At 45.2% G+C, this 12,450-nt stretch overlaps 1 protein-coding gene and 1 long non-coding RNA gene across 7 annotated transcripts in view; one reads left to right on the top strand and one right to left on the bottom strand.

The window, feature by feature from the left end:
• ADTRP (androgen dependent TFPI regulating protein) overlaps positions 1-1,126 on the top strand; it is a 58,627-nt gene extending 57,501 nt beyond the window's left edge. Inside the window, exon 6 of the mRNA XM_028107503.2 lies at positions 1,034-1,126. Coding sequence (XP_027963304.2) covers positions 1,034-1,068 — 35 coding nt within the window. The 3' untranslated portion in view covers positions 1,069-1,126. The remainder of the gene's footprint in view (positions 1-1,033) is intronic.
• Positions 1-5,165, bottom strand: part of LOC114212580 (uncharacterized) — a 54,444-nt gene extending 49,279 nt beyond the window's left edge. For 5 of the 6 annotated variants that reach the window (XR_003610009.2, XR_003610008.2, XR_003610012.2 and 2 more), the window contains exons 1-3: positions 5,091-5,165; positions 4,066-4,303; positions 2,702-2,793 (exon numbers count right to left, since the gene is read on the bottom strand). This is a non-coding gene — a long non-coding RNA (uncharacterized LOC114212580). Of the gene's footprint in view, positions 1-2,431; positions 2,794-4,065; positions 4,304-5,090 lie in introns of all 6 variants that reach the window. The other variant, XR_003610010.2, reaches the window with a different exon arrangement.
• Positions 5,166-12,450: the final 7,285 nt, after the last annotated feature.

The raw sequence follows: 12,450 nt of genomic DNA, 5'->3' as shown, positions 1-12,450 counted from the left end.
GACTGAGGATATCTGGATTGATGAGTAGAAGAAGAAGGAGGGAGAAGACTGTCCTCAAAAATGTTGAGAGACATGAATATAGGATGGCCCCAAAGGCTGTGTGATTAGGAGTCAGCTGTCCTAGAAAATCAGGGTGATGAAGGAGATTTCAAGTCATGAGTAACTACAGCCTATGAGAAGGGGAATTCTAGCAAAATAAAATTAGTAGAAGACATTGAAGGGCATAACTGATGGACGGGGGCAGGATTTGAAGGGTGAAGCATGAAAGAAGAAGCATGAGGTTGCTGTGGCACCGAGCCAGAACTAACAGGGCTCTGGAATGGGCAAGGAGAGGCTGATTTGAGAAAAGTTTTCAAAGTAGGACTGATAACATTTACCACAAGTAGGAAGGATAATGCACTAATGAAGTGTTAGAAATTTCAGAGCTTATGCAAAGATTTATGATCAATAAATAGAGAGGTACCGACTTGTTGGCTGAATGAAGTCATTCTAGAAATCTAGGGCTATAATTTCAGCAGAAGAAAACCCTTCTAATGAGCTTACTAAAATCTAATCAATATGCCAGTACTCCTCCATTCAGGCTGTTACGTTGATTTGGGGAGAGGTCATGGAATGAACCCTAATTAGGTGAATCTCCACTCTTCTCTTTCTTCTCTAATTTGATGTCTCTTTGTCTCCATTTGCACAATCTCCAGAGTTTGTTGATGGATTGTGTGTAGCCTGTAAACGCTTGGCCAAAAACAACCTCAGTCAGTGGCCCACATTTGACCTGCAGAACCCCATGAAGGCAAATGGCACCATTGGTCAACAGGCTAGTTGTGAGCCAAGAACCAGGCGGAGACAACAGAGTTGCTTCTTGTCCTTTCTGTAGAGGTGCTAGGTTTTCAGAATTCCGCAAAGTACATCTTCTTGCCTTGGGCTAAATGTCCTTGACTTTCTACTGTCCCACGTCAGGGTGAATGTCTACCCTCACAAGAATACCCATTAGGGAAACCCTGAAGTCTGATGTCTCTCTCTGTTCTTCATCATACAGGTGACACGATGCAGCCAAGGAAAAAGAGGAAGTGATTGCAGGCTGTTTTCCAAGAACAAAGGAGGAAGAAAACATGAGAGTTTTTTTTTCTTTTCTTTTTTTTTTTTTTTTGTTTTCTGGTTGGGGAGGTGGTGGAGTAATATAGGAGGTAGAAAGGACAGGGAATGATATCTAAATTTATTGAGACGGTTTGTGAAGGTAGCTTAATTTGGGGACTCTTCGTTTTTTTGCAAGGTTTACTGGACATGCCAAAAACAACTGTTGTCTCAGAATCTGTTACCTTCGTCTGGCCTCTGTGGTCAAAATCTGGCCAAAGGCCAAGGAAACTCACATAACTCGGCTTTAGAGAATGTTTAGAGAGAAAGGGATTTGGGATCACCGAAACTCTTCACCTTACAGAGGAGGGTGTTGAGGACCCAGCTGAGAAGTAATAGCTTTTGTCCCCCAGATCTTCTAACTCCCAGTCCTGTGCCATTTTGAATGACCCTAAGTTTCCTAAAAATAAGTATTTTTGTCAACTAGCTATTTTCATGGACTGCTCATTGATTTTGTTTTCCTCAGTCTAGATAGAGATGTAGGGAGATGGGTGCTACCAAAGTCATCTGTCCACCTGATAAGAGAGCAAATTAATTGGGGCAATGAGAAAGTAAGTTATAAAAAATATGGGGAAATTTGCCCTTCTTGTGAGCAAGCATTCGGGGCAGGTCCAAATATGGGACTTCGCAACATCGTCATCAAAATCTCTTCCATTCGAATATTGCTTCATTCATCCAATAAATGTACATCTTACTTGGGGAGTAAGTGATGGGATGTGACATGGCCATGAGGACCCCCGAGAATGCTTTGGCACAAATCACTTTGCTGAGTTAGCTTATGGTTTAACAAAGCTGATGGCTAGCTGATTAACAAGCACATTCATGAACCCAGCTTTGATCTTCCTAGTGAGTTTTTCTGGGTCTTTATTTACAGGCACATTTTGTAAAGAACACAGATGATAAGGGTCTACTAGTGGGTAAGCATGGAGTCTTGCGGTGCTTCATCAGGTCCATATGGGCTGGGTGTGGAGAGCAGAGTAAATTGTACTTGGGTTTCCCAACCTAGCACCATTCAGGATAAATCTGGTAAAAATGGGTACATTTTGGTGAAAATTATTCCTAGAACCACATCAAAACTTGATGGCTCTATGACTGGCCACTGATCTATTCCAAGATCAGAAAACCTCAGAAATACCAAAAATGGTCTTGAGTTAGAGAAGAGGGCAAACTGCCACAACAGGGCAGGCAGCCCCGAGAAGCCTAGGACAGGCACCAAGAAACCTGCTGTCTTCCTAATCCTTTATCTACTAATATATAAATATGAGCCACAAGTCTTTTTTGGATTGAACTGGGAACACTATACCTGCTGCTGCCTGAGTGCTTGGAGCACCTGGTCTCAGCAGAAGCCCAGAAGCAGTTGTCACAATGGAAATTCCCCAAATGCGAAGCCCACAGGGGATCACCTAAATTTTCCACACCCCAAAGATGACTGGGGCTGCACACTTCTCAGAGTGATAGTAAGCTCTTGGCTGGGATGAGCCTGCTGAATTCTTCACTGTCCCTGGAACCAAATTAAACCTTGAGTTCTGTATAACTGACCATCATGCAGGATCCATTCCAATGCCAGAAATACCTGAGAACCACCGCCCATGGAGCAAATATACAGGAGCACCTCCTTGCTGCAGGGGGCTGCTGGAGCTTAAGAAAGGAGAAGCAGCAAAACACCTGCAACGAACACGAAATACACTAAATAAACATTTGTTAAGAGGTCAGTAGGATTTGCTGCCTACAGAAGGCTAGGTCCTTAGGGGTTAGAAGACAATACCAACCACATGGGGAGAGAGTCAGCAATAATATTTGTGTAGGGTCATGTAATTGACAAACTCACCCCCATGATCTCGTTTTATCCTCATGAGAATCTTTTAAGGAGAAAATGTATCCGTCCTCATTTTCCAAATGAAGAAACTGAGTTTCTGATATTGGTGTGCCAGTAAATGTTTAAAAACCAACTCTCTAGAAAAAGGAAAATTGTAAGGCCCTAATTTATAGTGATTGCCCATTGCATGGTGGGAACACTCCACCACAACCTTTTTCAAGCTACCAAGAGGCCACTGAAGGCAGAGCTGGGAAGAGATATGCATAACTATATGGTCCTTGAAAGGACCACAGGAGTTGGCTCTGGTATGCCACTGGTCCAAGGTCACACGCGTGGTCAATTCCTGAGGCCATCTTCCTCTCTTTTTTTTTTTAACTTTTTTTTTTTTAAGATTTTATTTAATTATTTGACAGAGAGAGACACAGCCAGGGAGGGAACAGAAGCAGGGCGGGGGGGGGGGGGGGAGAAGCAGGCCTCCGGCAGAGCAAGGAGCCCGATGTGGGACTCGATCCCAGGACCCTGGGATCATGACCTGAGCCGAAGGCAGATGCTTAATGACTGAGCCACCCAGGCACCCTGCCTATCTCTTGATTATAGAGCAGAGCAGTAACTGGCCATCTGAAAGCTTTTACTTAACAAAGCAAAAATGTGTGTATATCTGCAAGGCTGGACCAAAGGTGGTGGTCAGGGGATGCCAACATGGTGGAAACTCTCATCCACAGAGGCAGAGAGAGGAGCACCTCCAATGCCTCGTGGATTGGTCCATACGTTCTAGCACTGCTATCTCACATGTAACACCAATTTTCAACTTGGGGCGAACACTTACCCTGTTTGCCTAAACAGTCCATTAGCCCCATCCTCTCCTCAAATGGGTCATGCATTTCTCAAGCTATTTTCAGCTCCTCTGCACCTACTCGCTTGCAATACTTGTCATAACAGGAAGTTAGTTGCATATACTGTAATCCCCAAACACGTGGCGCCTGCACGCGGGGAGCGGGAGGGGGCCAAGGGAGGAGTGGGGAGGCCGGGCTTCCCAGAAGGCCGCCTGGCTGAGCCCTGAACCCATCCCAGGTCTGGGCCTCTCCCTCCGGGACCCAAGTGTCAGAAACCAGAATCCTTACCCAGACATTGTTTTCCTCTCTCATGCAGTTGGTGGCTCTTTTTCTTTTCTTTCTTTCTTTCTTTTTTTTTTTTTAATAAAGCACTTGAGTAGGCAGCAAAGCCAGTCAGAACTGTTTATTTATAGCTGTGGATTTTCAATGCTGTATAAATTAGAAATCATTGCTGAATGAGGCCCGCGCCCACTCACACACGCAGGGCTGCTACCCGTGGTCCTTTCACACAGTTTGGCTGTACAGTCTAAAATGGGAGAAAATGACATGCTCCGAGTCAAATGACGAAGTCACAGCTAAACTGCAAAGCAGAAAACCAGCAATTATTTTTCCTCAGCACAATATGGGGGTACGACAGGTGCAATTATCCAATATTATTTAACAGCACCGGTTTGTGGTGTAGGGAGAAAATAAAGGTTTCCGTGTCTCAGAGAGGAAAAAAAAGGAGAGAGAGAGAGAGAACCTGCCTCCCAGCTCCTGTTTCTGTGGATTAAGCTGTGTTAATGTAAATTGAAACTGGCCAGGATTCCAAAAAGGGAAGGGAGAAGCACCTGGCTCCCTCGCCCTTCCTCCCCAGAAGCTCGCAACCTGTGTCATCAGGGACTTCTGAGAAAAAGCCCCTCACCCTGGGGACCCTGACTGTCCTCCTCTGTGGCAGCGGTTCCGGATAAGACTGTGGGTCAGGCCAGGTTTGCAGAGTTCCCATCCCTTAGACTAGGGAAACCCTCTCCTCCACTGGCTCTCCCTCCCTTGGCTGCAGATGAGGTAAAAGAGCAGGTGACCCACAGGGAATAATTTTCATCCTCTTAAGTACCCCCTGTTTTGGCCTCCAGCATGATTTTATTCCTATTTCCATTAAACTGCTCTCCCTCCCTGAAAAGACTGCTGTTCGTCCAGCAACTCTTACATAAACAAGTTGTTCTTAGTGGCTTCTGACTTTCCTGGGCGCCGCTTCCCAGTCTCCTTCAAAGTTCCCTCTAGCTCTCCGAGGCACAAGGCTCATTCCCTTCTCTACACCCCAGAGCGGGCCATACCTGTCCCACCCAGCTTTGCAGCTCTGTCCTTCATCCAGCCTCTTGGCTTCTGTTCCCATAGCAGTTGGGAAGCTGGAAAGAACATGAGCTTAAGAACCACAGCAGATCTGAATTCAACCTGACTCCACCCCTTGTTACGTAATTAAAACGTGGGGAAAAGAGTTTACTGTTCTGAGACTTGGTTCTTTAAAGTCACGTGATAATACTTACCATGAGTAAATAAGATTATTTAAAGGAGTGGTGGCATCCAAGATTCTCCATTCCATCCTGCTTGACTGCAAGCTCATTGAGACCAGGGGCTACGGCGAGTTGTCTGTATCCCCAACAAGGCCTAGCTCTATACCGTGACAGAGTACTGGAAGTATGTACAGAGAATTGACTTAGGGGTTACTTACAGCTTCTTAATTCTATAGGCTTCATCACCAGTGATCCCCCTTTCCCAGAAGCTGAGATTGTCAACATGAGAGCCACCATTTCACTGAAGATACTCTCTCCATGTTAAATCCCAAAATCCTATTACCAGTGATGATCAAGTTATAGTTTCATGGGACCAAGCAGTGGAAAGCATATTGACAGAACAGAACATAGTGCAAATAAATTTTGATAAAGAGGAAAAGCAGCTGAGGAATGGCCTGGAGAATAAAGATTGCATGCAGGTGGAGCTCCAGATTGGACGACTGGATAGCCCTGATTACCCCAAAGAGCGCCTGCAGGGTACTGATCCAAATCAGGAAGACTGATCCCCAAAAGAGAAGTGGGGGCAGGGGGAGCACTGAAGACAAATCCTGTTTACATCAGAATTTATTTTCTTTTAGGTTCCTGTTCTGCCCTTTCTTACAGATGATAGCTCTTATCCTCAAGGCGTGGTCTAGTTTGACTCTTTTTCTTAACCGAGACTTCTTCAGCCCCTTCCATGGTATGACTAGGACCATGGAAAAGGTCTCTGCTCTTACTGCTACTCCAAATATCTTACTAATGTACAAAAAATCCCTCACCATGGATAAAGTATTCCCCTGGACATGGAGAGACCCATTTAACACATAAATGAGAGAGGTGACCTGTTGACTTACACTCATCCGTATTCAATGATCAACGAAGGATATCTGATGACTTGAAAGCAAGTGTTTAATAGGGGAAAAGGTATGCTTAGCAGAGTGAAAATGAGGATATTGGAAAGAAAGAAAAAGGTTCAGAAAGGGTTAGCTGCAGACTCCAAGAACAAACCTTGCCTCAGTCACAATGTTTTTACCATGTGGGTGGCCAAGAGATGACTGGGCATGGGTCCTGGCTCTCCAACCCACTAGGGAGCTAATCTATGGTCAGTGTGCCTGCAAAGAGAGCTAGACAGTGATCTTGGCCACTGGGGGGTCAACAAAATTCTGCATGCCTTTGGAGGAGTGGAAAGAGAAGGCACAGCTGTGACATGCCACTCTCGATGTTTCCAGTGTTGGCTGTCTGGCCGGCACTACAGGAATTCCAGTTTGCTCTAGAGCTGGGGAGAGAAGTTAGTTTTGGATTGCCACCATTCTTAAAAAGGACAGGAGGCAGAGCAAAGAAAAAAAAAATGGATTCCATTGGCTCTTGGAGAGCTTCAGCTGGATTGAACTTCCCCAAGATACCTTCTTGGTGGTTTTTTTTTTTTTAGATTTTACTTATTTCACAGAAAGAGAGAAAGCACAAGCAGGGAGAACAGCAGAGAGAGAGGGAGAAGCAGACTCCCCGTTGAGCAGGGAGCCAGAAGCGGGGCTCCATCCCAGGACCCTGGAATCATGACCTGAGCGGAAGTCAGTCGCTCAACCGACTGAGCCACCCAGGTGCCCCACCAAGATTCCTTCTTACCCACACATCTTGTCAACCAGTCCCAGAGCACCTGAAGTGTTGAAGAGAAATGGAACACTTACTAAAGGTTCACTGAGCTGCTTTGAGGGCAGGCAGTATGACCTATTACCATTGTATCCCACACACAGAGCACAGTGCGTGATACACAGTAGACTTTAAATGCATATTTGACACTCAGATTTAGGTAACATGTTCAGTGCCTCCTGGTGGCATGGGAATTTAAATCTAGATCTATCCAACACAAATGCCCTTGTTCCCACTCCACCAAAAGTGTTCCTGACTGATACCTCAGAAATACGCTTTACATCATGACTCTATAAAAACACATTCACACTTTTAATGTGTGTGACAGACCACTTTATTTTCTATCCTATTATTTTCCATTCTATTACCTGAAATATATTGTGACCATTACATTGATTTCTCAATCCAACAGTAAGATTGCAACCTATGGGTTGAACAACATAGCACTCCACCGTACTGTAGGATTCATTCATTCATTCACTGAGCAAGTGCCCACCATGTGTATGGTCTGGGCCATATGCATGTCCCTGAGGACAGAGACCCTGGTGATCACCGCTCGGGCCATTTGCATTAGGATTAGGAGTTTGCAGCCTTTCCTCCTGCAGCATCTGTGGGAACGTAGAAGAAAGCCTTGTTCTGCTCACTGTTAGCAGCTGCTCTGCTAGACTCAGCCCCTCTGAGATGCAGACAGGAAGAAGAGAAAAAGCATTTCCACTACAAGAGCTTACAAAACCTTCCGCTGAAGGCTTAAGTCTGGCCTGAGCTGATACATTTGGTGACACTGTAGGGATTTGTTTTCACTCAACACTTAATTTTATTAAGATTCAAACAATGAAGTTAGATGAAGTTGAGTTAAGAAAACAAATACTGTATGACTTTTACCTTGGCAGGAATTTCGTATGTGATTCTGAAAACTCTCAATCTAAGATGTTGAGTTTTATTCCATTGGAAAATTTTCCTAAGTGTATTTTAAAATGCACTCACATTGTCATTTTATATACATGCATAATCTCAACTTTGCCAATGTGTAAAGTCACGTTGTTAAGTAAAATTATTTTTATTATAAAATAGATTGCATTGGTACTGCTTGCATTTTCTTCTGCTAGACGTGCGGCCATTTCGACCTTCTGACAGCCTCACATATCACCAAGCAAAAAGGAAGATGCCAAGAGATAGGTCTGCAGCCAATTCAGTCCTTTCTCCCTGCTCAGCAGTGGGGATTTCTGGGTAAACCTCACATTATGGGAAAGAAAAGACCTATTGCAAAATGTCCTTCCAACTCACAGATGAACTCTTGGGGGCCCACCTGGGAGTCATCTTAGATCCTAGTATTACTTAAAACAGGGATTACTTCCATGACTGCATTAACAACTATAAAGGGAGATTCCTGTGCACTCTAAGGGGTTTAATGAAAATGCTACATGCACATAAATCTTGGTCCTGTAGTTGCTTATTGGGAAAGAGCTTGAAAGCACAACTCCGTGATGGGGTTGCAGGGTCTCTGAGGATGAGAGCTAGCGAGGCTTCTAAGCTATTTGTGAATGAATGTGTTTATGTATGTGTTACAAGGGGTTGTGTTGTGTGCCTTCGATCTAAGGCAGCCAGCTCTGCTCCCTGTTGGTGGGTGGAGATGCCAAGGGTGGGCAGCTTTGGATTTGACTTATTGCCTGACTGCCTCTTTCTTCGCCCCCTTCTCCACTCAACATTTGTCACTTCACTTCATCCCTCATACAGTCACCCTTGAAAGACCCTCCAGGTGCCAGTCAACATCAGGCTAGACTGTTTATCCAGTATGTGGATAATCCCAGTTAACATTTAGCCTAAACCATCACTAAATTTAATTATATTTACAATATAAATCCATTTGTAGTTATAACAGTCTAGAAGTGGTAGAGCTATTATTATCTATATTCATTTCCCAGGGCTAGCACAACAAAGGACCACAAACTAGGTGGCTTAAAAACATAGTTTATCCTCTTACAGTTCTGGAGGCTAGCAGCCTGAAATTAAGGTGTTAGCAACACCATGCTCCCTTGGAAGGCTCTAGGGAAGAAGGCTTCCTTCTGATGGCCCCTGATAATCAATCCTTGGTTTGTGGCTGCACCACTCCAAACTCTGCTTCCATCTTCATATGACATTCTACCCTGTGTGTTTCTGTGTCTCTTACCATAGTGGGAATCTGAAATCTGTGTCCAAATCTGCCTCTCCTTTCTCTTTTAAAGATACCAGTCATTGCTTTTAGGGCTCCCCTAAGTCCAGAATGACTTCATTCAAACCACCCCACCACAGAGATGTCCCCCATGCCCTAGCGCACCTTCCTTGGCTGCAGGGGCAGTGCCTAGGGGAGAAAGATATGGGGTCCCAGAGTTAAATCCACCTGCACCATGGAGATGCCAGGCTCTTCCCCCACAATGGTAGAAGCAGGAAAAGGAATGGTTTTCTAGATCAGGCTTTTCAGTTGGAGGAATTAAAAAAGGAAGGTTTGTTCCTAGTATTCTTTGTTGGCCAGGAAACCTATCCCCTCTCCTAGGGCAGGAACTCAGGGCCATGTAAGCCCATCTGTTTCCAGGCTTCTGAGATTTCTTTGTGTCCCCTTTGCTTTGTACCCCTCCCCCCTTTGATTTATGAGACTAGGGGAGATGATCACTCCTAATTTAACTTATCTGAAAGATGATCAATTAACTAATCACATCTGCAAAGATGCTATTTCTAAAAAAGGTCACATTCTGAGGTTCCAGGTTGACATAAATATTGGGGGGAAGCTATTCAACCTGGAACGTTATCCTTATTTTACAAATGAGAGGATTGAGGGTCAGAGGTCATTGGATATCAGACTCCAGCTTTTAATTCTTCTTACTTGTCTGTCTTAATTTAAGCAATCACCAGTAAGTTATACTACAGGTGATTATACCACCTACTACACATGGCCATTTGCTGTTCCTTATCTCTAGTCCTCCTCACAGCCCTGAAAGGTAGACATTATTAGCTTAATGTTAAGGATAAAGAAACTAAGGCTCAGTGAGGTTGATGTGTTTTCCCAAGGAAGAATTACCCAGGAAGAATGGGGCCCAAGCCCACTCTGATCAGCTCGGATATCTGCCCCCTTTCTTTTATGCCCTGTGATCTCCCCCAAATCCTGCTTCTGTTTCCCTCATGATGTCTAGAAGGTCAACTGTTCTTTCTGTCTCCTCAAGGTCAAAATATTCAACATTTTCACTTTAAACCTTCTGAGGCAATATGGGAAGGGCACAGGCCCCAAGAAAACCCTCTTTCCCGTGCCTAGCAGCTTAAATGGCTCCCAAAATGGGTTAAGTGGACATTGAGCAGAGCCTCAAGGAGTGGGATGAGGGAAGGAAACACAAAGGACTGCTGGAGGGGTCTAGCAGAGCTCTTCAGTCTTGCCTACTTATTTGGAGCCCTCAGGAGCTATAAAAACACTTATGCCCAGATCCCTCCTCCAGAGCTTCTGAATCCATCTGGGTTATAGATTAGGCATTGGGAGGTTTAAAAGCGCCTCTAGGTCATTCCAGTGCACAGCCAAAGTTGGAAGCACTGATGCATGGGAATTCTCCTTGAATTTTCCTTGGACATGGCAGCAACTGAAGTCTGACTGAATATAATAAGTTTCAGGTCATTGTGAACATCACCTGGAAGAGCCTCCTTTCCAAGCTGTCTCCTGGAGTCCAGCCATCCTAGTGCTCGGCAAAGCCGGTAGCATGACTGACTGCCTGGTCCCTTTGGATGCAATGTTGAGAGAGGATGTGGGCCCAGGCTCTGGGGATGGTTCAGAGGCCGCTGCAGAACTTTGTGGTTGGGCGTTCTCACATTTATCTCAGACCTCAATGCGCTTCTTTCACAGTCAAAGAGCCCAGGTCACTGGGACATGTGGAGGCTCCTATGGTCAGGCTTTGGACTGGAACTGTAGCGTGACCTCTTCCCTGGGTCTGTGGCCTACTGGCCCACCCTGCAGACTTTGAACTTGCTAGCCTCCATGATAGCATGAACCCATTAATTAAAATCCTCTCCCTCTCATGTATGGAAGTACACACACACACATGTATGTACACACACATATGCACACAGACACATACAGCCTATTGGTTCTGTTTTCTGGAGAACCCTGACTCATGTGCTCTACCTTTCCTCTTCCCTGGCCTGGTTTCCTTTCTCTGGGTCTGCCTTCCAGCCCTGCCTCATGCCTACCCTCACTCACTCACTCACCTTCTCTAAATCATTTGCCTGCAGTCCCTCTGACTCATAGGCCTATAATAGTCCACAGCTTCCATTTGCCAAACTCCCTCTCTTCCCTTCATTCAAGAATCTCCCCAAATCCCACATCATCCAGTCAAGGAAACAACAGTCTGTCCTCCCTCAGATGAGCCCATTCAGTGGAACAGATTTCAGAAAGAAAACCCTAGTGTTGGAGTGTTGCTTTGAAAATTACCTTGCAAGACTGTTCCACACATGACTTTAAGGGGAGATGGGGTTTCATAATCCTCTGCCTTAGATGGGACTGGGGCTGGACTCCCTGTGCACATCTGTACCTGGCATATCTTCCCATGTGCTAATGATCCTCGCAAGGCCGTGGTGTTGGGTGTGGCTTCCTGACTGAGCTATTAAAGACTCCTGTCCTCCATGGTTATAGATCTTACAATCAGCCTCACGCTACCATCCTGCTCATCTAACACTGCCTTCCAGGTGACTTGGGTGAGAAGGTGTGAAGGAGTGTGCGCAAACCCAGAAGCATATGTCCTCTTGACCATGGGCCATTGTGCCTTCCTCCTATGAGTAAAGATCTTTATTATACAAGCTCAACGCATATGGTCAATACGTAAAATCCACAGCAAGGAGCACAAGTACTGATTGGGTGGCTCATTAACCCCACCTGTGTTTACTGGCAGGCTGTCCCAGCGTCAGAGATCATTAGTAGCTGGAATTAGAAGAGCAGCCATGGTCCTACCAAGGCTGTTACTGCAAAAGACCTGCATGGGTCTCATCACTGTCTGCTATGTCCACTATGGTTGATGGACAGTTGGGAAGATGCTGGAGAGGGGCTTTGCACTGTTGTTGTAACCATCATTAAACCACATTCCCAGTAGACACTGCAGAGGCTATAGAACACACTGCCTTAAAGCCCCACCCAAGATCCCTTGAATGGCTTGGGGGAAGGGTGGTAGTCAGAGATAAAGCCCGAAGTCTGAGTCCATATTACAGGGCACAATGCAGTGTCAAAAAGAGCATGAACTCTATAGGCAGGCAAAATCCAGTTAGTCCCATTTCCACAGCATTTACCATTCTGGGTGACTCATTCAACCTTCAGAGCTGGGCTTCCTCATCTATAAATTGAGGGTACAATACATACCTTGTGTTAGAGTCACTGTAATGGATGGATGGAATGTCATAATGGACCAAGAGTACAGCCCAGTGTCTGGAAATCAATGAACATACATGTCCTTCACTGCTCTCTTAACTCAAAGCCTCTATTAATCCGATGAAG

The sequence above is a fragment of the Eumetopias jubatus genome, unplaced genomic scaffold (genome assembly GCF_037043125.1).
Source record: "Eumetopias jubatus isolate StellerSeaLion01/CBP00866 unplaced genomic scaffold, mEumJub1_p1.0 scaffold_6, whole genome shotgun sequence".
In the NCBI taxonomy this organism is placed as follows: domain Eukaryota; kingdom Metazoa; phylum Chordata; class Mammalia; order Carnivora; family Otariidae; genus Eumetopias; species Eumetopias jubatus.
The sequence above is the reverse complement of the archived record's forward strand: the minus strand, read 5'-3'. Positions and strand labels throughout refer to the sequence as shown.